General features: G+C 49.9%; 1 protein-coding gene across 1 annotated transcript; it reads right to left on the bottom strand.

Annotated features, from left to right (window-relative positions):
• Window positions 1–1,759: 1,759 nt before the first annotated feature.
• Window positions 1,760–25,132, bottom strand: IRF8 (interferon regulatory factor 8). Its single transcript, XM_054454245.2, has 9 exons — window positions 25,055–25,132; window positions 21,085–21,259; window positions 15,124–15,307; window positions 12,634–12,722; window positions 11,058–11,163; window positions 9,774–9,821; window positions 5,579–5,965; window positions 4,147–4,262; window positions 1,760–3,282 (listed from the first exon to the last, which is right to left on the bottom strand). Exons 2-9 carry the CDS (start codon window positions 21,256–21,258, stop codon window positions 3,106–3,108), a joined length of 1,281 nt encoding a protein of 426 aa, XP_054310220.1. The 5' UTR covers window position 21,259; window positions 25,055–25,132; the 3' UTR covers window positions 1,760–3,105.
• Window positions 25,133–26,019: the final 887 nt, after the last annotated feature.

The raw sequence follows: 26,019 nt of genomic DNA, 5'->3' as shown, positions 1-26,019 counted from the left end.
CAGAGTTTCATCATGTTGGCCAGGCTGGTTTCGAACTCCTGACCTCAAGTGACCCACCTGTCTTGGCCTCCCAAAGTGGGATTTTGCAAAAGTTAATGAACTAAGTGGCAATCACTCAGAAAGGAATTGTTGAAATACCTTAACTTCTTAAAACGTTTTAAAAATACCAAGAGTGGAGATGGCTTGTTTTTCAGGATGTCCCATCAGCCCGCCCCCACCAGCTTCCCTCCAGGGCCCAGAGCTAACTGGCTAGTGTGGGGTCAGCATCTCAAAAGTCAGTTCACATCCAGGGCCCCTTCACAGCATTCTCTAGAAACCCGAGTTCTTACAGAAGCATCCTGTTCCCAAATTTCCTCCTCTGCAAATGAAAACACTCCCCTCTCCCGCCTCTCCCCGAGCTTGCTGCAAGAAGTTGAGTAGGAAGGATTTGTCGACTGTCTGCACGAGAGCGTTGAACTCTGGGGAGACAACAGACGATATCAACTTTCCACATTTGGCCCTGAATCCACAGGATCCAGAAGAGCTTGCTTGTAAACAAAATTCCTAATTGCAGCGTGCGGACATTAGTGTGACTCATGGCAAAGATGCCTAAGACAGTGAGCGACGGACCCAGCTGCTGACCTTTTGCGTGGGGTGTTAGCAAGCCCACCAGCTCAAGGATGGCAGCGAGATCTGGTCACGAAGCCTCTCAGGCTAAGCTGTCCTCCTGGGACATAGATGGCTGTCAGCCATGCATGAGCCTGTGCCTCAGTTTCCTCATCTGTAAGCTAGAAATGAAGAACAGGCCCAGTCTCACTGGGCTCGTAAGAGGGCAGAGGAGAGAACAGACATGGCCTTGCGGATGAAGCATGCTGGGGAACTTCTCTCCACCTGGGTTGGCCAGCCCTGCACCTCACAGAACTGATGGGTTTTGTTGTGTTGATGGATGGGAATGTCCCACTAGGCTGGAAGTCATCTCTGTGACTGCCAACCTGGGTCCCTCATGTCCTTGCTGTCTCCTGAGGGCCTAGCACAGTGAGATGTGCTTTAATAGGACACACACCCCAGCCACGTGTGGCCGACCTGACCAGGGAGGCCTCGTACAAATCACCCCAGCTGCATCCAGGAGGATGAAATCAGCACAAGACCCCACCTCCTCCACACCCTTCCGCACACTCATCCGTCAGCTCACAGAAACCCAAACAGCCCCCCATTCGGAATAAAAACATTCTCCAGTGTTTTTATTCCATAGGACCAGTCCAAGTCTCCATATCTTTTTGCTGTTGTTTAAGGGATAGGTTGAAAAAACAAATCCTTAAAACAGGAGTTGGGTGAGGTGGCTCACACCTGTAAACCCAGCACTTTGGGAGGCCGGAGGACAGGTTGGGGCAGATCACTTGAGGCCAGAAGTTCGAGACCAGCCTGGGCAACATGGTGAAATCACAACTCTAATTAAAAAAAAAAAAAAAATTAGGCAGATGTGGTAGCGCATGCCTGTAATCCCAGCTACTTGGGGGGCTGAAGCACGAGAATCGCTTGAACCTGGGAGGTGGAAGTTGCAGGGAGCCAAGATCGTACTACTGCCCTTCAGCCTGGGTGACAGAGCAAGACTTTGTCTCAAAAAAAAAAAAAATCCTTAAAATCCTACTGCAATATTGTTTTAGTCCAGTGCACTGAATTAATACTTCACATTGCAGCAGTAACTCCTCCTTTACAGAACCTAGAATCTGGTGAGAATTACATCATATTTGACAGTGACTAAAAAAATACAGTACACAGCAGCTTTAAAAAAGAGCATTTTATTTTAATAAAGAATAAAAGAGATCAATATACTGTTTTAATGGATACAAAAATAAATATTCATTCAGCATATTAAAGATATGTGCTTTGACATTCATTTGAATTGGAGATTCAAGTCTATTGTTACCTTATGAACACTTCAGCAAACAGGTCTGCCATTCTTAAAAATATAATGCTTTGTTGGACAAAAGGGAAAAGCCACGTCCTCTGGTCTTCTCCTCTATTCACCTGTGAACTCATCCACATCTAAAGGACCTCTGGGTCTGACTGTCCCCTCCACAGGCGTGGCGCTGGGAAAAGGAAACGGGCATACTCTGGCTTTTCAGATTTTAAACCGGAAACTCTCACGGTCACAAATCCACCATGAGACTTGGGAGATTGGATGCGCTGTCTCCCAAACCCTAACACCTTCCACCTTCTCAAAATGAAGGCTGACAGGTAAGGCCCCTTCCTGCCCTTTCACTGGGAGGTTCTGAATGTGAGATGGTGCTGACTCAGGCTGGGCACAAAGGAGAAAGAAGGACATGGAAAATTCGACAATTCAAAGTACAAATATTTTAAACACATGTGAAAACCATTTGGAAAGAAGAAAAGAGGTATCTGGAATGATTTCATGACAGAAATGAAAAAAATAAATTTAGTTCTAATCTTCCAGGCAACAAAGCCCCAGACGAGAAGGTTTCATTGTCTGAAGATAAAAACACACCCGTTTGCCTGGATATGAACACATATTCCTGCACCGAATTCTAGAAAGAATATACTTTCTTCTAACAAGCCAAGAGTTTTTCTTGCACTCATTAAAGGGGGTTTTTATCTAAATATTTTTAAATTTTATTAAAATGCATAAAAGTAAAAAGATATTTCACATAGAATCAAGCCTATGAAATCATAAATCTATAACTCTAACAAAAGATAAAGACAGAAACAACCTTGTTTTCACAAGTTGATTTTTAAACTCCAAATTCCTTTGTCGAAGCAGCTATCTGCTAATATTATTGAATGATCAGTCTTTGGAAATGATAGTTAACCGAAAATGCAGAAAGAATCATAGCAACTAATGATAATGATGGGGAAAGTGTAGAAAATAAAATTTTTAGCCACAGGTTGTGGTTACAGCATCCAGGCCATCACTGACATCTCAGCAGGGCTATGCCGCCACTTTGTATTAAACGTCTACTCCTCCGAGAATGCCCTTACTAAATTAAGTGCAAAGTAAGGCATCCCACCCCAGACAGAGGGATCCACATCCTTTAATCATGATGCGGGCCACTGTAACAGGGAGATGGATGCAGGACGCAGCCGGGGTGGGGCGCCCAAGCGACGCACTTAGACGGTGATCTGTTGGTTTTCTCTGAAAAACGGTCTCTGGTGTGAGGCACAAATATCTGGAAACATCCGGAAGACCTGGTCTGGCGACGGCTCCTCGGGGGCCTGCATCACAGAGCCGGCTCCACAGCTCTTCCCAGCCTCTTCTGCCAGTTGCCGGACATAGAGCTGCTCAATCTAGATGGGAGGTACAGAAAGTCAGAGGCAGAGGCGGAGGCTCCAAAGGGGGTGGGCACTGTCTTTGACCCTAACCAGGTCCTCTGATGACCCCAGCGCCACGTGAGTCCCAAGTGAATGAGTCAGAATGCCAAGAAAGGGCAAGCAGTACTCCCGCCAAGACTGTTCCATACTCCCCAGTACTGTCCCAGCTGGGACAGCCAGCACCCAGAATCCTACCATTAAAGATTCATTCCTTTGACTACATGAAATAAGGGCTGGCAACGCCCTAATCTGTCACTTAGACCTTCAGGCAACTGAACAGGTAGAATCTTTCTGGAGAAGAGGTTTAGATTTAAAAAAGAAAAGAGAAAACACACACACACAGATTGTGCGCGTCCCAGACACCAGAAGATGGCTCGGAGATGGCAAGAATCCGCTTCCCCCGTATTGAAGGTCTTGCCCAGGCCTGCCTCCTACACAGGTGGAAACTCGTCCTTGTGTCCTCTTCTCCAGCCCAAAACTTGATCCTTACATGGGGGGCCAGGAGACCTGGATGCAGGGCTCAAAGCTGCCCAAAGTGCGGTGGCTCACGCCTGTAATCCCAGTACTTTGGGAGGCCGAGGCGGGTGGATCACGAGGTCGAGACCATCCTGGACAACATGGTGAAACCCCATCTCTACTAAAAATACAAAAAATTAGCTGAGCGTGGTGGCATGGGCCTGTAGTCCCAGCAACTCGGGAGGCTGAGGCAGGAGAACTGCTTGAACCCGGGAGGCGGAGGTTGCAGTGAGCCAAGGTCATGCCATTGCACACCAGCCTGGGTAACAGAGCAAGACTCTATCTCAGAAAAAAAAAAAAAAAAAAAAAGCTGCCCATACTTACCTGCACGAGAATGAGTTTGGAGCGCAAGGGGGCCATATCCGGAAACTCTTCCCCGAAGCACAGCACCACCCTGCCATCGGGAAGCCGGCCCTGGCTATTATAGAACTGCTGCAGCTCTGGAATGACACAGGCAGAGGGTGTTTGCAAGCAAGGCCGAGATGACCTCCAACTCCCGCAGCAGCAGGGCTGGGGGGTCAGGAGGCCCGGGGCTTAGCGGGGGTGCTGCAGCATTTAGGCCAGGGCACAATGGGATCTCAAACTGGTGGCCCTTGGGCCAAATTCCAAGCAAGGAGCTGTTGGTTTGGCCATTCCAGGTTGTTGCCGGGATTTTAACGCCTGGGTTGAAAGCCTCTCCATGGGCACAGCTACCCAAGGCTCCCTCTTATCTCTCAAGTCGTGCATTGCTCTTACCTGCCTGGCCCCTGGAGGCAACTGAGTTTGCAACCCCCACCTGAGGACACCCAGGGAGGGCTGCAGCCTTCACCCGAATCTCTGACAGCCAACTGAAAGGGTCTCAAAGTGGGCCGGTGGACAGCAGCAGTTGCCTTCCCTGGGAGCTCATTAGAAATGTAGGATCCTGGGCCCCACCTCAGACCCATGGAATCAGAGGATGTGAGGCAGGCCCGGGAATGTACATTGCAGGACGCCCTTCTGTGCCGCTCTGCCTACTCAGGGGTGATAACCTCGGCCTCACTCCTCCTCACTAGGGGGATTCCTCAGGGCTTACGCACCTGAGCTCACACATACCACCACACCTGCCCTTCCAGGCCCCTCCTCTGGGAGTTCTCAGGCCGGTGGCAGCTGAGAGCTGACACTATCTCGGGCTGTGCTGCTACAGGAGAGGAGGAGACAGCATGGGGACATGGAGAAGGGAGACGCCATCCTAGCCCTCCAGGAGACACCCAGGCTGGGATCCTACACATCCTCCTCACAGCATAACGAAAGCTAATGGGCAGCACTTAGTGTGTGCAGCTGCCATCCTGAGCACTTAGTGTGTGGAAAGTCAGCGTGTCTCAAAACCTGTACACAGATCCCCAGAGATCTTGCTAAGATGCAGGTTCAGATCTTGTGGCTGGAGCAGGGCCTCAGACTCTGCATCTCTAGCCAGCGCTCAGGGACCATCCTCGGAACATACTCCAAGGTACATGAGGTTAAGTTCCTTTACCCTCCCGACAATCACCTGACGAGGCTACTGATTCTGCACCCCCACTGTACACATGGGGAAGTTGAGGCACAGAGAAGCACCCCAGGATCGCTCAGTGGGAGAGGGCAGAGTGCCATTCAAAGGAGAGCCTCCTTGCCGCACCATGCCCCTCACTCCTCCTCCACATCCCTCCATGAGACCACAGGGCCACCCTGAGCTGCAAATGGCACACGGACAGGAGGCGTGATCTCTAAGATGTGGGGGCAGCAAGGTGACGATGGTACAGACCTCGGAAGAACTGGCTGGTGTCGAAGACCTGGACCACCTCATCACGCTCCAGCTTGTTGGGCCTGCCTTTGCACACCACGGCGTTGCCGCTGCAGAACACGCGGCCCTGACACAGCCGCTTGACGAACACGCCCTGCCGGCTGCTGTGCAGCAGCACCCCACGCTCCAGGTGCCCGAACAGCTTCCGCGTCACCTGCCTCTGTCGCTCGCTGGGGATGGCGTCGGCCGACGGGAAGTGCACCAGCTCCAGGCCCTCGGGCCCATACAGCTTGGTGCCGGGCAGCCCGGGCTGGCTCAGGGACAGGCGGCAGCCCTCGGGGCAGGTGGTGGTGGCCTGGCCCACCAGCTTGCCCCCATAGTAGAAGCTGATCACCATCTGGGAGAACGCTGTGGACAAGAGGGACATGATGAGGGTGCTGCAGGGAGACACACAGGGTCCCTCCTGCCCAAGTGCACAGTCTGTCTCACACCTACATGGGTAACTCTTTGTGTGTCTTGAACCACTTTGATATTCTGGGAAAATCCATGTACTGCTTGAAGTAATATTTTTATATGCATGAATAAATACACAGAATGACTAAGGAAAGCAATGACTGAAAATATTAACTACAACAGTGTTCTCTGTACTTCTTCATTGACTCTTTAAATACAAGTTCTAGAGAAGGTCTGGTAACTGTTGTAATTTACACGTCAGGCTGAGGGCAAACGATGTTTCGACAACTCATTTCTTATGACAATACTCCGTCTCATAGGCACTGCTAAGGACACGGTGGTCGGCTGCCTACATTCATAACAAAAGGAAATGCTCAATTTAAACCTGAAGTTAAAGAAAATAAAGACATAATCTTTTTCTCAACAAATTCACAGTGCCCTTGGTATTTCCTGGATTTTAGATTAAGAATCTCTGCAAAACCCTTCATCCAAATCTGTTCTCAGCAAAGTCTGAAAAACACTCAAACTAAAGCAGGGGTTCCCCAAATGTGGCACACACAGAATAATGGGGGAGGGGTGATACATGTAATCACAAGATTATTCCATCTTCAATATTCTCCCAACCTCTGATTACTTCAAAAAGCAAGCCTCAGTTTGGTGCTGATAGCTCTCTAACACCTAACACCTGTCAACCTTCCTTTTGAATAATGGCACTGAACTTAGGGCTCCAAATTCAGGGCATTGTCAGAGGTCAAGACAAATTCAATGAAAGCCAAATACAATCTTAATCAATTCTAGCCAGATAGTATCACCTACTTATACCAGGTGGCACAGGTCTTCCTTTACAGGCAATGATAGTGGGTTCTCATTTAAAATAAACAAGTTTTAGAAATTAAGATTTGAGGAAAAACATGATGTTAATAACACTCCAGGCTGTGAAAATCAATTGTGACACTGGACCTCAAGTGACCAAAGTTTGGAAAACACTAAACTAAGGTAGGAATGCAAATAACATGTAAATGCAGGGAGGTATCTGCATTTTAATCGCCTTAAACCAAAAGAATTACATACGCTAGCAATGAGCTTAGTGAGTTTGGAGCTCCTTCTAAGTATCCCAGACCGGTTCAAGGCTGCCTTGTGGAGCCACACAAGTTGTGACGTGCCTAACTCCACAGCGCCCCCTAGAGTTGTGCAAGGCACCAGATCTGGGGAGGCCCTGAGGCCACCTGCATTCCCTGCTGACATTGCTGGGCACTCAGAACTCCTTGGACCCTCCCATTGGGCTCTGCTCCCTGCCTTATTATTTGACAACCCACCGTTCACGGTCTCCACTTCCAGCCATGCTGGAGTTACGCAGGTTCTAGAATCATGCAAGGTAGGAAGCTAGAGCTGCAGGAGCTCTGGTCCACCTCATTGATTTGACACTTCAGGAAACTGAAGCCTAGATAGGGTCACCCAGAAGGAAATGGCAGCACTGGTCTCACTCTTCCCTGCTCACCATCTTCCCCGCTGGTCTCGCTCTTCCTCACTCACCATCTTCCCCCCACGCCAAGTCTGCAACTTCTGCACTGCCTGCGGACTCCACACACTCCCCTTCCTTTACCCTGAAGCAACTTTTGAACTTTGTTCCCAATGAATGAAACGCTTCAGGCCACTCCGTCACCCCTTTGGCCCTTTGCCCTGTCATTTCCGGGGCCTTATCTTGGTACCAGCACCTCTCAGTCATGTAAACTGGCAGCTTCACCCGGAACAGCTAAGTGCTTCAGAGACGCCTAAGCAGGAGTGTCTTAGTGACCACATACCACAGAACATCTTATGCTGAGAGAAGGTTCCAGCTGTCAGGCTTGCACCTGACAGGTGAGAAGCAACTCACCAAGGGCTGCCAAGGTGAGGCAGGTGAGTCTTCTGCAACACTAGGGGCCCCGCTGCAACCCAGCCCTGCCCTTATAGAACCACTCACCCGCAAGAACAGCCTTGCTGGGGAACGGCCTGACCACAGAGGCAGCAAAAAAGATGCCCGCAGCACAGACCCTGCAGCCCACCTGCCTGACGTGCGGTCCCAGCGCAGCCGCTGCCCAGCTGGATGACCTGGGGCAAGCCGCTTCCCCACTCTGTGCCTCAGCTTTTCATAAGCAAAGTAGAGATAAAAACAGCAACCACCTCACTGGGCTGCTGTGAGGATTATCGGAGCTTGTATTTGTGCTTGGCACAGGTAAGCACCAGTTAAAGAAACTGGGTAACAGGACAAATGCTTATCTACACAGACAAGACTCCTGAAGTTATAAACCACAGCCTATGGTCTACACAGTACATACCAGGTGCTGTGCCCAGGGCTTGGGACCTACCAGCACATTTAACCCTGTAAGGTAGATTATTAATTATTATACCCATTTTCCAGGTAAGGAAACTGAGGCATGGATTTACAGAGGTGGGGGCGGGGCTGGACAGAGGTACCAAAGCTCACAGCTTCTAGAAGGATGTTTAGGATGTTCTGTGCATGAGGCAGTGGCTGTGACTCTGCTGGACTAATTCAAGGACATGCTCTCCTCAAATTGTGCCTCTGCATCTCACCGAGATGGCTCAGTTCTGTGCCTGGCTACTCCACAGCCCCCGGAAAGCACTGGTCGGCAGACTCCCAGGCCACAGCCCAGTGGCTGGCGAGCCCGGAGGCTTAGCCCCGTGACCCAGGCCTCCCAGAACTGAGCTCCTGTGAGCATGGCAGCTGCCGGGCACAAGGAGGCCTCAAGAACAGGCTCCAGCCAGTGGCCTGCGTGACCTGGATGAGATCCTGAACCTCCCAGCCTCAGTCTCCTCATCTGTGAAGCCGGAGCAAAAACAACCCCCCAGATCAAAGGGCTGCCGGGAAATAGACAAGAACTTCATGGACAGGGCATTGTCATCTCGATAGTTTTCCTGCCTGGGTGAGCACCGACCTCTGCCACCCACAAAACTGTCCCATGCGGACCTCAGCCAGCACACGTCTATCCTGGCCCCATTTCCTCCTCTACCCAGAGGCCCAGCCCTAACGTGCTGTAGCCCATCTGATGAGACCAGCTGCTCGCCTCCCACAGAACCAGCCAATGCTGGAAGACGCCCCAGCTTCCTTTTTCAGAAGATGCTGTCACCACGCCTGAGCGTCAGTTCCAGGGGCAGCTGGCAGAAGTGCAGCCAGGGTCCTTAGCCGCTGAGACTACACACAAAGGCCACCTCTGCCCACTGCAGGCAGGCGTGGGGACGGGACAGCCGTGGGGAGGCCCCCACTCTGTAGCACACAAGCTACGTGACCAGGGCTCCTGAGCCCGTGAAATAGGAACAGCTGCATCCACCTAGAGGTGGTGGGCAGGGGAGCCTGAGATGAGGCTCTCTGAGAGGCTCCATCACTCCACCTGCAGCCCCAAAAGAGGGGCAGCACTGGGACGGACGCTGGCCTGTCCCTCACTCTCTCTCCTGCACAGTTACAGCCTCAAAGAGCACTCTGTCTACTTGCTGCTCCAGTCCAAGAAAAGGCTCAAAAGAGGCCACTCGCCGGCTCCCGACCAAACGGTGAGGAGGAGAAATCGGGGCCTCGACTTCCACACCAGGTGCTGCTCATAATCAGAACCGGGCCTAGACTTCCACACCAGGTGCTGCTCATCCTCGGAACCCGGCCTAGACTTCCACACCAGGTGCTGCTCATCCTCGGAACCCCGCAACCCTGCTTGGGTCATCTGGGCTTTGTCTTCAAACAGTGCCCACGCCCCGCTCAGCCCGGACCACCCCGTACCTGAATGGTGCGAGTCGTAGGCGGTGTACCCCGTCACCAGCGGCACGCCTGCAGGAGAAACAGAAAAGCAAGCTCAGAGCCACCCAGGTGTGGTGTACAGGGAGCCACCCCAATCGCTCCTTCTCCAAAAGTCCCTTAAAAGGCTGCTCATGGCGTGCCAGAGGCTCCAGGGAGCACAGGCTTCCGCTGAATTCAGTGCTTTTCCCCACCAGAGCAGAAAGCCATTGTTTCACAAATGCAGAAAACCAGAGTGGCAAGTCGGGGGGACTTGCTCTATGCTGTGGGATTTCTGACCATGTGTCAATGTGACACTGTGGGGCCACATTTCCTTCCCACCTCAAGCACTTGCCCCCAGAATACCACTGGACTGCACACCCACTACCCAGGGCTTATCTCTGGGGGAGAGCCAGGGGGTGCAAGCTAGCTTTCCGGAAGGTGTTCCTGCAGCACAGACAGAGGTACCTTTCCAGGGGCCTCTTACTCGACACCCACGGCCTGGCAACCTTCGAGGCGTCCGGGGCCAGCTGCCACCTCCCAGACTCCCACAGGGGATGTAGGGCTAGGGGAAAGACGCCGAGGGAGGAAGCAAACACATTCACGGGCTGCAGAAGCCTGGGCCTGGTGGGGGCGGGGGCATTTCAAGCAGCTGGGGGTTCTGAGTGGCTCATCAAAAGAGAATCAAAGGATGAATGCCTCACTTAACCCTCGTGACCCCATGGCGCAAGTCCTGGTTTCTCCATTTTATGGATGAATAAACTGAGGCTCAAGATCTGTAACTTCCCAGCGTGGGATTCAAATCCAGGGCTCTGAGCAAACTTCCTATTCCTAGTCTGAGTTCTCCTCTCCTCCAAATGCCCTGGGCTATCTTTGGTTCTGGGGGGGTCCTTAATGTCGTAACAGACTGGCCGACCTAAGGGAGTACCCAGGGAGGGGGCGCCAGTGTGGCCAAGAGCTGCATCTTCTCTCTGGCCTTACACAAGTTCACTAGATCCACTTCCCTGGACTTTCCCACGAGAGTGGGGAGAGCTGGCATGGACATCACCTAGGGAACAAGCAGCTTGTGCCCTCCTGAGAAGCAGTGGAGAGCAGGGCCAAAGGCACAGCTGGGCTCTGCCCTCATGTTGGGAAACCAGGGCCATCGTTCTTCACCTCTCAGGGCTGAGCTACCTTTAATGAGACATGGATCATGATAGCAACAACCACCCCCACTCCATCCCTGGCTGATGGAATGCCGTAAACCCTTCAGACCATGCCTGGTGACAATTCTGGGCCACCCACCCTCACCTGTGCTGGGCTGCTGCGCCCACCAGTCTGGAAGGAGCTGACTCCGACAGGCCTCCGGCGGGGAAGGGCTCCTTTTGATCATCCCCATGTAATCGTCCACAGAAGGCTGCACAGTCAGGGGAGGGAGAGGAGGGCAGCTCAGTCACTGATCTCCCACCTGGGGCTCCAGTGTTTGTAAAAATGAACAGTTCATGTGTAACTAAAACCATATTGTCACCTTTATCTCAGGAGACAAAAGTCAAGCTTCACTTTGCAACCTGAAAGGCCCTAGGCCTTAAATCTACCAGGTTTAGCATTCAAACCATGTGGCCAAATTACTAGGCTCTTTGGGGGCCACTAATAAGTTTCTTGGCCCTTTCCAGGACCTGCCTGTTGCAGACCCAGTGTTCCAGGTTATCCAATTGCCCCCAATGCCCTGGACACGCAGACAAGCTCTGAGACACCAATGAACGGTGATGCTGGCCAAAGGCTGCCATGCTTTCAAGAATCTCACTCAACGAGCCACATGCAGATGTTCAATCTCTGGCCCATTCCTTAAAGGAGGCTGATAAATCCAATTATGAAATGTTTTGAAATTGCTTTTCTTGTGACCCCGGTGTGGCAATCCGATTATCTCACTCTCTCAGCTGAGTCAGCAGAAAAGCCTTCTACAGAAAACAAGACATTGGTGGAGGGCCACGAAGCCAAGAATGCACTCAGTCGGCTGCCAAAGACCACCCAGACATTTGGCAGCTGCCTCTGCAGAAGAGCAAAGCCGTTCAGATAGGTTACATTCTGTTATCTTCATCCTCTGACAGCCAAGCTACTCTTAAGGATTCCACTATTGCTATGTTATTAAGAACAAGAATTTATACAGTACTCACACCACCTTTTGCAAAGGCTGCACGAGGTTTAGTCATGCAAATGTCCACCTTGTAATACCCATAAAAGGCACAGTCAAGAGGCCAAAGACAGAAGAAAAGGGCATCCCAATAGCTGAAATGGGTATACAAAAGCCACATGTTCTTGCCTGAGGAGGCCCCGATTATGCTTTCTCTTATAGCCTATCAGGAGTTTATGTGCAATGTGAACATGCTTGGTTATCCAGTTTTCCAATCCGTTAAGGAATAAAACCTGCACATTATAAAGGAAGCAATCAAATAGCCATGAGAGCTGGTACAACAACCCATGCCATCATGACAAGCACAGGCAGCAAGGAAAGTTTACATTTTGTTCTCTGCAGCCTGCTAGGAAGGCAAGGAAATTCACGATGCCATTTAAAAGACTGCTGTCCAAAATGTTCGAACAGTTTGGAGCTGGAAGGAACTTCACTGACACATAACAGGCAGCTCAGGCCCAGCCCTAGGGATGAAGGAGGGATCTGGCGTGAGGGGTTGACCTGTTGGCAGAAGCCGGCCTCGGGAGGGGGTGCCCAGCCAGTCCTTCCGTTCCAGATCTGCACAGGTGGAGATGCCACTGCCTAAGTGAGCCCGAGGCTCTGGCTGCCTTCATACAGCAAGAACGGTGCCCCTCCCTGCCAGAAGACATGAGACTCCTCCTGGCAGGGCCAGACCCCTGAAATGCTGCCTCTGCTTACCTCCTTGATCAGCTCGTCGATTTCAGAGCGACCGCACTCCATCTCTGTGACTTCATTCACGCAGCCAGCAGTTGCCACGCCTAGTTTGCCTACAGAAAACCAGACAAACACCATGATACATGGCACAGAGGCATCACAGCCTTTGCTGAAGCCATAATCTACTCTGTAAATGCTGAGTTTAAAGAAACATTAAGTTAGTGAGTGTCTTCACTGGTTTGGGAAAGGCACAGGATTTTTTTCCCATGCTTCAGTCATCTGATCAGCAAAGTCAAAAGAGAGAAGTTGGTGGTGGTGGTGGTGATTGTTTCTGCTAACACTTTTAAAGGATAAAGACAGCACTTTGGTCTCTTTCTTCTATTTTCTGAGATCCAAAATTAATCTGTATCAGATATACTTCACAGCAAGCATTTGCTAACTTAAGAAGGTTACATTTATAAGCCAGGGCATTTGAAAACACTCAAAGATTTCCTGGCAAAATGTGTTGGCAGGTTGGGGTCTTTTTTGTATTGCCAGTTGGCAGGAAATCTCTTTTTGGCCTTTCCAAATATACACATGTGCATCAGTGCACACAGCCATGCACACACACACACACACCGCAGCACCCTCACTGATGCCCAGTGGGCACCAGCCGTAATCACAAACCGCCTAAAGGTGCACAGCGTCCATAGGAGCAGGCTGGCCCAGCCTCTGCTCTTTCCCTTCTCATGCCGCTTCCTCAGTCGACAACTTACCTTATGAAGTTTATCAGTGTAAGACGTATCACAACCAACAAACACTTACAAAAATTCATTATTCCCAGTGACCTACAGAATTTACCCACTGTTTCCTCCTGGCTGAATTTTGATTCCATCTCAAGAGATTGAAGAATTCACTGAGAAGCTACTGATGGGGAAGTAGGGAGAAGGTGGGGCGCCCACCATGGAGCCTGCAAACCACTGAAGTTAGAGGAGAGTGGGCCCCTGCAGGCAATTATGCAAATGCTACATTGCTTCACCCCTGAGAACCTCCTGCTGCTTCTTTAACATCACTAGCAGGTGATGCTGGCTGCACCCTATGCTATAAACAAGTTGGGGTCACCTGCCGGTTCAAGCCTGACTGATCTTGGGGTTGGGAGTGGGGGCCAAAAGAAACTTCTCTATTCCTTCAAATCACAATTTACTTTTTGGTGATTAAAAAAATTGTCTAAAACTGGGAAATGAGACAAAAAGATGACTGCTTAGCCTTTCAGGGCCACCCCAGACTATTATATAGAGGTTTCCTCCTAAAGGGCACCCGATTCTCCAAAGGAAGGTCAGTTTGTTGGCCTTACTATTTAGTATTGATTAGGGTTCAGGCTCAGTAGAGTTAGGTGCTAACTGCCGACGATTAGGCTACAAACGCCCCAAACCACGATTGTACTGTCCGGGTCGGGCATCGGCTTTGGCTCAGCTTTCTCGTTCACGGGCCACATTCCCCAGCACCTCGGATTCTCTGTCCACCATCTTTACCATCACGCTGCCTCCTTCACGATGATTAAACAACTCTCTGACACAGATTCGCTATATATTTGTTTGAATCGCAATTTTAACTTTTTAAAAAATTCTAAGTCAACACCCCCACAGTGGGAAGAGTGCAAACTTCAAACTTCTGCACAGCCCCAAGAAGTTTTGGGGGTTTGTATTTCTTACAGGCATTCGTGGACTACTCAGAAGCTTAAAAGGAGAAAGCCAGAGTGGGTTATTCTAAAAGCCCCATCAAGTGGCTAAGAAAATTAATGTGTTAAAATCATGTTCCAAACCAGTGCTGGTAATTAGGTTTTATCTCGTAAATCAGCTACAATTCATAGCAGCTGCACAGCACAGGGCTTTGAGAAGGATTCTGAGGCCAGATCCCAGCTCAGTACTTTGGGATTTATTTTAGTGATGTAGGACCAGGGTGCGACACGTTTTTCCTGTCCTGCTTTAATCTGTCACAAATGCTTTCTTGGGATTTGAGAGCTGGAAGAAACCTCAGGAATGATCACATCCCAGAGTTCCCAAATAACAATCAGGATCTAGTAACACATTGAGGCATATCCCATCTCCAACAATGAAGCCCACAGTGCCATCTTTGACAACTTCATCTGAGAGCTTTACTCCCAACCCTCATGATCCAGCCCTTCTGTGGCCACCATGTTTTCCCCCAGCCTCCTCTGCAAGCTGCTGGAAAATGAAAGGATTCCTCATCAGAAACTGCTGGAGGATGCTTATTCCTGTCCAGGGAGGCCCTACACGTGTCTGTGGTCAGGCAACAAGTGGGGCACAGGCTGGGCTGCACCCAATCTCCTCCGCCCTTCCCTCTGAGGTCACTGGAAAGAGATCTCAATCTCTGCTTACGCAAAGGAGAGAACTACTTTGTTTAACTGAAACTATGTGCCCCAGACCCTGTGTCTACCCTAGACCCAAGTTCTGTGGTGAAGGCTACAGGCCAGGGCAGCTTCTGGAAGGTTTCATGCCCATAAAGGATAGTTACATTTTTGCTCTTCCTCAGGAACAATTCGGTAAACTTTGTACGGCTCGGAAATGTCCAGTTGGGACCGGTCCGTCACTTCCTCAAAATCTGGGCTCTTATTCAAAGCACAGCGTAACCTCGTCTTCCAAGTGGCTGGTTCAGCTTTGTCCCCTTCTTTAAACTTCCCTTTAAAAACTGCCCAGGCCTAAAGAAAGAAACAGAAGCACATTAAATTCATGGCCGTCTCCAATCACAAATATCCGTCACCATGATCAAGACCCCACACATCCTTCCCTTCCCATGAGTCTTTGTTGGCCATCAACTCTCATTCAATTTCAGGACCCAAAGAGACCCCAATCAGATGTCTTGAGTCTTTTCACATCTGGGAACCAGATGTGAAAAGACCCAAGCCAGGGAGGGGGTCCCCCAGGTTCACACAGCTGAGTCAGAAGTCAAACCCAGGCCGAAGGCTCCTCCAACCCTGGAGTGCGCCTTTTAGCCTTTTGCCTGGCTGAAGAGCTGGAGACACCTGAGGTTTACACAGCACAAAGAGGAAGTTGCATATGGTTTCACCAGAGCGTTCAAAACAAAGAACAAGTTGTTGCTTTTTCAGATCAACCCCTAAAATTTAGCATGAAAAGGGAACATTTGCAAAAAGTCAAAATGGTCATCCATCGCCCTGTTACTTTTAATAGAAATTTTGTTTTGCATTTTTGCATTTATTCTAGACTTTTCCCCCCAGGTGCTGTTTAAAATGTAATGAAATATTTTCCCTTTAATGTGTGTGGTTTTTTTTAATAGATCTGTTTTCTGACTTCTCCAAGCCTTAGGATCTGAACTAGGACCAGAAATTCAAAGCTGAAATCTTGAAGTCATAATGTAGAATAGGGCAGTACAGATTTTAAAAAAATAAGACAGGTGAACGGATAGATTTTAAGGTTGCAAAATTGGAATACAGACACACCAACTAGGAGGTAACCACAGTCAGTGAGAATTATCTTCGGTTTCAGGAAAAATCAGACAGTGTCCTCCAGCCTAAAATGATAGGAGATCTGTAGGGACTTCCCAATCCCATTCAGGAAAATGCAGTTCCAAGAGGTAAGTAACTTTCGCTAGGTCACCCAGTCTGGGATTAAATGCCAGCTGTACCCACTTCAGGAAAATGCAATTCCAAGAGGTAAGCAACTTTCCCAAGGCCACCCAGTCTGGGATTAAATGCCAGCTGTACCCACTTCAGGAAAATGCAATTCCAAGAGGTAAGCAACTTTCCCAAGGCCACCCAGTCTGGAATTAAATGCCAGCTGTACCCACTTCCAACCCAACAGTTTCTCCACCACAGCAAGTGTTCTCAGGCTTAATGCATATACCAACCCCCTGCCCCTGGGAAGCTTGTGAAAATGCCGATTCCTGGGCCTTGCCCCTCAAGATTCTCACTGGGGAAGGGAGGTTGGGTCTAGGTACCTGTCTTTTTTAATTTTTAATTTTTATTTATTTTATTTATTTTATTTTTTTGAGACAGAGTCTCACTCTGTCGCCAGTCTGGAATGCAGTGGCGCAATCTGGCTCACTGCAACCTCCACCTACCAGGTTGAAGCGAATCCTCCTACCTCAGCCTCCCAAGTAGCTGGGACTACAGGTGCGCACCACCATATCCAGCTAATTTTTGTATTTTTAGTACAGATGAGGTTTCACCATGTTGGCCAGGATGGTCTTGATCTCTTGACCTCGTGATCTGCCTGCCTCAGCCTCCCAAAGTGCTGGGCTTACAGGTGTGAGCCACCACACCCGGCCCAGGTAGCTGTCTTTAGCCAGTATCCCAGGAATTCGGATTTAGCTACCCAGGAGACCACACTTCCAGAAACTCCATCATGCCCCCATGAGTCACAGCTCCTTTAAAATAGCCCAGACTGTTTTTCCTCTCAAAAAAGACAAGAATGCTTACTGTTCAAGGCCAATGCTGTCTACTTTGTTGATGTAAAATGTTGCACCTCTACCTGGGGTAAAGAAACTGGAAGAACATTCCTGTTAGTGAGCATAAGTGGTAGTTTCCTTATGTGACACTGATGTAAAACTCCCCTCTAAAAATATTTCTTAAAGTACATGGTCTTTAACGTTCTCCTTCATTAACCGCAACACTGACCAGGCTTTCATTTGGGTTTTGTTGTTGTTGTTTATTTTTAAATAAATAAAAGAGCAAACCATGTACTAAATAACTGTAGTTTCAAATTTTTGTTACTTTAAATCAGGGTTTCCCCACCGTGGCAAGCCTGACATGTCAGCTGGGACCCTTCTTTGTGGCGGGGTGGTCCTGTGGATTGTAGAATATTCACCGGCATCCCTAGCCTTGACCCACCAGATGCCAATAGCACCCCTCCCCTAGCTATGACAACCAAAAAATGTCTCCAAACATGGCCAAGTATTCCCTGGAGGGTAAATCATGATCCCTCCCCCACCTGAGAACCACTGAGTTAACCCACATCCCAAACGGGCCTTGAAATGCACAGATTTCATGGCAACGTTGTGATCAGCTGGTACACATACGCAACTGCGGTGCCTGCAAGGCACTGCCATATTCACTCGTTCATGCCAAGCTCACACGAGCAAGGCCAGGCCACATCGTCCATCACAGCAGGGCCCACGGCCAGGAAGCATCCAGGGCCACCATCGGGTACCTGGCTTGCAGGCTGCCCTGAACTCTGTGACACAGCAGGCACCTGGCCCTCTCCCAGCCTCTCTAGCCAGCATTAAAAGGTCAACTTCGCTTGATGATCTCTCGAGATCCTTCTTGAGCTAGAGCAAAAACTAGACAAGAGAGTGATTTCAAGGCCCCCCGCCGCCAGCAACAGTCACTATGGCTCATTCAGCCTCCACCGTAACTTATTTCTCCTGTTGACGCACAACTCAGGCTGACAGCATTGAACTCAGACCAGGAGGTCTTCCTAATTTAATATGATTGTTTCATGTTGTATTTTTTTAATTAAATGCTATTTTTCCCTTCAAGGCCTGCTGAATGAGAAATATCTGTGCTACTAAGTGAGCCTCAACTCATTCAGGCCTGTTACAATGCCTGGAACGACCATGAATCATAACGCTCACTTAACTAGATTTTCCCCCCTTGTCATCATTTCAAGAAGGTAAAGTACTTTTAAAAAATTAAACGAGCTGCTATCAGGGCCTCATCAGTGTACTCAGGGCCGGTACAAAATGAGCTCAATGTTTTTTCAATTTCTCTTCTGTGATCTATACCATGAGGCCGGCCTCAGGATGATGCCTGCAGACAATGAGGGATTTTCTGGTATAAGTGGCCTCTTTTACTATCCACTTATTACGGAAGAAACCAAACTCATAAATTTCTTTCTTAACTCCTAAATTGTTGAAAGGTTTTCTTTGAACAGTTGAAAGAAACAAGTGTCTACATAACCGGAAAATCCCTAAGATGGCTCTATCTGACCGAGGTTGACTTCATCCAACAGCCAAAGATCTGTCTGGCCAACATCACAGAGACAGGCCTCTCAGAAGATGGATGGGAACAAGCATAGCTCAGGGAAGCACCTGATGGGCTCTTGCTGGCGCCATGTCTCCACCAGCACTGGTAGCCCTCCCAATGGCCTCCCTGCTCCAGTGGGCACCTGCATCTCCCTCCTGGCCCCATTCCTGCTGAGATTGTAGACTCATTTCAGATTGCCACATCAGGCGACTGCGTAACCAACGGAAACATTGGGAATCTTGCACATTTTTCTCAACACTGTTGAAACGGCCATGAAGAACATTGCATAAGATGTATAAATCTGGGGCTTTATTTCATTACCCGCCCGAGCACAAGTTGAAGTAGGGAATGGGGTGAAGGCAGCAGCTTAGTCTCCGTCAGCAAGCCACATGTCAGGGCTACACAGCCTAGCCCAGCACCCTCTGCCATGTCTTAAAGATGTTTTACTGATGTCCAACCTGCAACTGTGCCCTCAGCACCCAACACCTCTGGTTAAGTCTGTTGATCCTGGCAGTGGCCAGCTCTTATCAGGGTTCTCAATGGGGAGGGGAAGACTCTGCCCCACCAGGAGACATTTGGCAATGTCCAAGACATTTTTGATTGTGACAGTAGGGGAGGGGATGCTACTGGCATCTGCTGGGAAGAGGCCAGGGATGCCACTAAACATCCCACCAGGCATAGGGAACCCTTACAACAAAGAATTGCCCAGACCCAGACATCAACAGTGGCGAGGCAGAGAAATTCCGGCTTTTGGGGTTATCTATAATGCAGAGTTCCCAACCAACTGGATGGGACTCTGGCACTGTTTAAATTTGCAGTCCTTCCCAAGAGAAGTTCACCATGATGCCAAAGGCAAAAAAAAACAAAAAAAATCTGCAATCAAACAAGAGAGAAATCCACAATGGCACTAAGTGTGAGGAGGCAGGCAGTGGCATCACAAAACTTCTTGGTGCTGAGGCTCCCTGACCTGGGGTCCTTGATCGGAAAGAATCTGGAAAGTGTGGGGGCACCAAGGGACCCCTTGAAGGTGAGTGCAAAGCGTTCCCTTGTCCCCATATTCCTTGGAGTGGTCAGTAATGGGCATCAGATTCTCAAGAAGATCAGCAACCTCAAATTGCAGATTTAACAGAATTACTGAAATGCACAGCCCCACCGCAAACATCGGTCAGGCAGAGACGTGCAGGACCAAAATGCATCTTAAGCTACCTTTGACCTATTTATGGTCCACTCTGGGGTTAAGGTGTGATCTTTTGCCATTTTTGTTCTCTGGTGTCAGGGGACAGTCACCTGTGGCTGGGAGTCCAGCACTGTCATGGGGTCCTACAGTCTTGACCCCCTCCACACCTTGTTTGTGGTCTCAGGTATGATTCTGGCCCCCAACAACTCAGCCCCCTTCACCCCTCTCCCACACTCACTCTCCCCTCCCCATCCCTGGCCCCCAAATGCAAGAGAATAAGCACACATGGCAATGGCTTATAACCTGGGCTAGGACTCAGACTACGTGTAGTGCCCACATTTGCAAACATGGAAGTCTAGGCTGACCTTGACCTAGGGCTCCGAATCTCCCAGAGGTGAAACCTGGACATCTGGAGCCTTAGAGATGCCCACACAGGACTCTGATGACCCACAAGGGACTCGATGGCCCAGCTGGTCTGCAGAGCTGGGCTGCCCTAATTCCTGGTTCCTCTGTCTTAATCTAGGTGTAATGGCAAGAAATCTCTGTTGATCAGCTATTCTGGAGTTAGGACCAAGGGTTCACAGTTGGGCCATCTTGCATCTGAATGCTGGCTCCATCATACAAGAGCTGTGAGACCTCAACAAGTCACTTCTCCTCTCAGTGCCTCTATAGAATGAGGGTGGGAACAGCATCTACCATACAGGATCGTGTGAGCAGAAAACAAGCCGTGGGCCAGGCCTGGCACAGAACAAACCCTCCATCACGTCTTTCCACACATGGGGAACCGATTACTCTCAAGGGAGGTGAGACTATTTTTAGACATCTGCTGCAGGTTCACAACCCCCTACATGACCCAGCCCCCAAAGGAATGACAGATGGCATCTCACCCTCCTGAGCTGGCCCTACAATGCCAGGCAGAAGTATCAGCTTTGAAAGAACAAGGACTGAAACCTTCCCTGGTATATGCATCGCCTCTAATGGAAGCCCGTGGGGAAAGGTCTTAGCGTGAAGGTCTCAAAGAAGTCTTTTCTCCCACTGGGCTCATCAGGAAAAGGAAGCAGCAGAAAAGGGAAGAAAAGAGCCTTCGATCTCCTCATCAGAATACAAGCGACCACAAAAGTGACTCCGTAATTCAAGAGATGTGAAATCAGCTCATGTACATTTTTGAGACACATTCAGCACTCCTGAACCAATGTTTGCTTTTAAAAAACTGGATTAATTTTTAAGTAAATGAGAAGATGTCACTAAACATCTCTACCAGTCCATGAGGGAAAGGAGATACTGTGCCCACAGTGGGGAAGGGAGCTGGGGTCTTTACCTTAAAAATGGAGGCATCCACTTCCTGATTATAATCTTGCTTGCCAGCGTGTTTCCAAGGGATCCGGAACATGCTCTTCTCGTCATTCTCCCAAATCAGTCCTGGATACATGCTACTGTCAATCTGCTCGATCAGCCACTGTCGAAGCCGCCGACCACCATTCCGGTCACACATCCTTGGAAAGACGGAAATACACGCTGTGACGTTACAGATATTGTCTCATTCATCACAGCAACCCAAAAACTGCTAACAGGAAACTCAGAGGTTTGCAGCAAAGGTGCTGGCTTGGGGGAAACCCACAGATTCAGGGACTCCGGGACACCTGCCATGAGAAGGCAATGCTGGCCTCCATGACCTCACAGCCCTGAATGCAAACTGAAAGCTCCGTGGGAAACCTGCAGCCACCTGCAGCCACCAGCAGCCCCCTGCGGGCCCCTCGCACCGTGCTGGCTGTGCTCCTTCCAGCTTTCACCGGCCCTTTCCTTTCAGGCAGATACAGCCACAGTGAACAGCTCCAGTTTTAGCGCAAGACTGGAAGGAAACGGGGAATCACTTTTACAGCACCAGGTTCCTTCACTGAGCAGCCCATTATCCTAAGAACCAACTGGGTTACCGGATGCCCAGCTGGCCCCATATTCCCTGATAGAATTCAGTGTCTGTGCCGTCTGAGAAAGAGGAGGCCCTCAGGCTAGCCCATCTAAACAGCTGTTCCTTCACAGTGATAAGAGCAGGAGTTTGAGAATGAGACAGAACTGCGATCTCATTCAAGTCACGCCACCACTCAGCTGGGAGACCCTGGATCAGCATTTAAACTCAGGGCATCAGCTACCCAGTCCCAGATGAAACTAACGAAAAACTACCGGTACTGGGTGTAGAGAGAATTCAGATGGTACACAGAAAGCAACGGAGACAGGGCCTGGACCTTACACGCCAGATGTCATTATTATTATCCAAACTTCCTTCCTGGGCAACTCCTATGACCAACTGAGAGATAGGGACAAGAGTGAGGGAATAAACTGCAGCTACCGAACAGGGCAAAGTTCACTGGGCTCCTCTTCCAGAAGATGTCTCACTCTAGGGACCTAACCATCCCAGGGCACCCAAAGACATCCTTTGGAAGAACATTCTTACCCAAGCAGACAGCTTCCCCACAGAACAGAGAAAGAGAGAGAGAACTAGCATGACCTATCGACTTAGAGCCAACATTTCCAAGAACAGTGCTGGAAATCCCCGAGACAGCTGGATAGACGCCCACCCAAAAAAAAAAAAAAAATAGCATTTTTATTCTTCTGATTAAAATGTGACCTCTTTGGGCAAACGAGTTTGAAACAATCAGCAGTAACAAGACATAACATCCCAAAATATGGTAGAGCTATGCTGGTCCAGAAAGCAAAATATTCTCTTCACAAGAAGTACGCATTCTGGAAACTCCAGCCACCCTGCAGGTGGCCGTGAGATGGGAAACAGGGCCAGGTCCCAGGGAGGAGGAGGTGGGATTTCTTAAATTCTCCATCCAACAACCTCAGTTGTGCGTTTATGGATTTAAAAGGGGGTGAGTTCAATTTTTTTTCTTTAGAGACAGGGTCTTGCTCTGTCACCCAGGCAGGAGTGCAGTGGTGCCATCATAGCTCGCAGCAGCCTGGAACTCCTGGGCTTAAGCGATCTTCCTGCCTCAGCCTCTTGAGGAGCTGGAACTACAGACATGTGCCACCACACCCAGATAGATATTTTAGAGACAGGGTCTCGCTATGTTGCCCAGTCTGGTCTTGAACTCTTGGCCTCAAGTGATCCTCCCACATCAGCCTCCTAAAGTGCTGCGATTACAGGTGTGAGCCACTGCGCCCACCCAAATTAGACCTTGGTTTGAAAACTCTGAACTCTGGCAAAGGCTTTTCTCTAACCAGACCTTGTGACGTCACTTGAACCTCTCCCTGAGGCTTCCTCACCTGTAAGTTGAGAGGCTGTATCTCAAGAGACCCAGAGTTCTAAAGCAGGCCACTGTGTTTATCATAAAAAAGGGACAGACTTGGGAGAGGGTACCTGAGAAGAGAAATGGAACACCACTACCAAAGACCCCCCCGAAAACAAGTTAGCAACTCTTTCCTGGGGCAAGGTAGAAAAATTTCTCCTAGATTGAGGAATGAGCTGCACAGAGGCAGCCAGAACACAACACAGGGGTTGGCGTCTGAGAATTTCAACGAAATGAGATATTTCCCGATTTCCTTGCTACAAGTTTCCTAAACTAGAATCCACAGTTCCTGAGCCTCCTGCAACCAAAAGCAAAATTTTGTTAGTACAGGCATTTTTCTAGAAAGAGGGTCAACACTTTCTTATCAGGATTCCTAACGGATTCATATCTCTAAACTGTTCAGGACAACTGTCTTGGTGATTTACAGGAAAAAGAAATTTTAAAAGGAAAAAGAGAAGAGTAAGTCATAGCATCTGAAAGCTGGAAAATACTTTAGAAATCATCTAATCCAGCCCCCTCTTTATTTAAGAGAGGAAAAACTGAGGCCCAGAGAGGCACGGCAAATACCAAGGCAGCCAGCAGACTGTGTTGGAACCCATGCCGGCGCCCCAATGCCAGCGGCAGCTTATTTCACACATGGTGCAGAGAAAAGCCATGGTTACTTTACAAGATCTCTGCACATGTGCAGCCCCGTCTCAGTGTCCTTCGTGGTCTCCTCTAAGATTCTAAGTAACATCAAAAGCCTGAGATTCTATTACAGTTACGATCCATAATGATTTATTAAACATTAACAAACGAATTCCACCAAATGCCCAGCCAGGAAAAATTAATAAGTCTAATCACATGTTTATAACTTCCTCTTCTTGATTTTGAGGTAATCTACTGGCCAAGCCCTATCTGCAGCCCTAGAAATGTATCCAGCAGTCAGGCTTTCCAGGAGGCACGTGATAAGAGGCTGCCCTGGGCCCACCTAATCCAGATTACAGGTCACACCTGAGCTGGCAGCAGCAGACCCCACCCTCTCCCCCGCCTCGGAGGGCCCAGGGTACTCGCTCTGGCCTAGCATATCCCCATCACTAGACCAGAAAGCACCAAAGGCATTTCTCTCTCTGGCACCAACCTTCCTCAAGTGACTGAATCACTCCCAAATCTTTTCATAGAGGAAGCTGCCGTAACCCAAAAGGACAAGCTTTGAACTGTCATTTTAACTACTAGTTCTTACCTTCGGTTTAAAAAAGAAAGTGGGGGGGCCATTGGTTGGGGAGACTTCTTAAAATTCTGGAAAATTCAGTCTCTAGTTTCCATCCGTAAAGCCTTTCACAGCTCTGGGTAAGTAACACATCTCACCTTTGGAAAGTCTCTCCTATGTATTGGGACTCATTTTACAAACAATGTTCTTTAAATAAATTTTTTCAAACAATGTTTTTGTGAGCTGTGGCTCATATACAGACTCTCTCACCAAGGACGACTGGGCTGTGATGGAAGCAAAGGCCCTCCAGACAGACACAGAAATCTTAATTGACTGTCATTAAACAGAATTTTAGAACCAGTCTGTCCCCTCCTTCACAAACTAACTCTCAATAACGACTGGTTATTGGGCAGTTCCACAATTCTGACCCTCCAAGCATTATTCCACGTGGCAGAATTTCAGTGGGATGATAGAGCGCGTTTCAAGATAGGGGGTTGCTATTGCCCTTCATTATATGAGCTCTCCTAACGTTTTCCATGTAAACCAGATTTAAAGAAAAATGAGATTTTTAAAAAGGCATCTATCTACCAATCTTTGGAAACAGGCAAACGATAATCAACGACTTGGGCATTCAGATTGGACTTCGGTGGCTGGAAAATAAGCAAAAAGCAGAGAGGGACACGGGCGGCCACTGAGCTGCGCCCGGGGACATTACGGTAGGTAGTTCCACCCCCACGCCCCGCCTGGCGTCGGGGACCCCGCGGGACCGGACCCCGCGGGACACGGGCGCCCTACCCGCCCAGTGTGCCTACCTGCCGCCGCCCTGCCGCCGTCTCGCCGCCCGCGTTCCCACGCTTGCTGCCGCGCTCCAGGCGATGCGCCAGCGGGCGCGCGGCCTTAAAAAGGGCAGTGGGGGGACGGGCGGTGCGCAGAGCGACGGCCACACCGACCAATGGCGTCAGCTTGGCTCGCGCGGCCCGCCTTCTTTGAAGCGCTCTGCTTTCCGAGAAATCACTTTCCCGCCCCCGGCGGCCGCGGCAGGGGGTCCGGGCCTCTTCTGGAGCCGCTGGCCGAGCCCCGCTCCTCACACCTGGGGTCCAGGGGCGGCGCTGCAGGGGGGCTTTCCCAGGAATTCCGGAGGCCCCGCGGAGCGACCTGGAGGCGTCCTCTGCCTTCCAGGCCGGCTCGGGCGGACAGCCCCGGGAGTGCGGCGGGTCCCGAGCGAGCCCCTAGCAACGAGCCGGACGGTGCAGACCGTGTGCCTGCGGCCCATTAATCGGAATCCACAACCAGAAACTAGCTGCCCCGCCAGTCTCCGCCTCCACAAGCGCTGGATATTGGGCAGTAACGCCCGCCGCGCGTTATTCCGCGGGGACGGGGACGCGAAGGTCGTTTACAGACCGTCGCGGGTCACCGGTGGCCTGCGCTGCCCGGGAGGGGCAGGAGAATCCCAGCTCCAAAGGAGGCCACTGCCCGCTGAGACCGCGACTGAAACAGGAGCATCGAACGTGCTAGCCGCTAGAAGATCCCCTTGGGGAAATTTTCATCATAAATCCTTTTCTCCAGAAAGCGTCAGCGTTAAGAAGAGGTCCCCTGTGGGACCACCCGCTCCTGGGTGTGCACTGACATTTATTGTAAAAATGAAGTGGGGGAGAGGGGGAACAACACTGCAAAAAGAAAGAAATCCCTGGAAACGGAAAAAGCAGCGTTTCCGCGTTCCATCCTGGGGAAGCCCGGGAATGGGGGGAAAATGAGGGTCGCGATTGGCTTTTATTGC

Source organism: Pongo pygmaeus, chromosome 18 (genome assembly GCF_028885625.2).
Source record: "Pongo pygmaeus isolate AG05252 chromosome 18, NHGRI_mPonPyg2-v2.0_pri, whole genome shotgun sequence".
In the NCBI taxonomy this organism is placed as follows: Eukaryota; Metazoa; Chordata; class Mammalia; order Primates; family Hominidae; genus Pongo; species Pongo pygmaeus.
The sequence above is the reverse complement of the archived record's forward strand: the minus strand, read 5'-3'. Positions and strand labels throughout refer to the sequence as shown.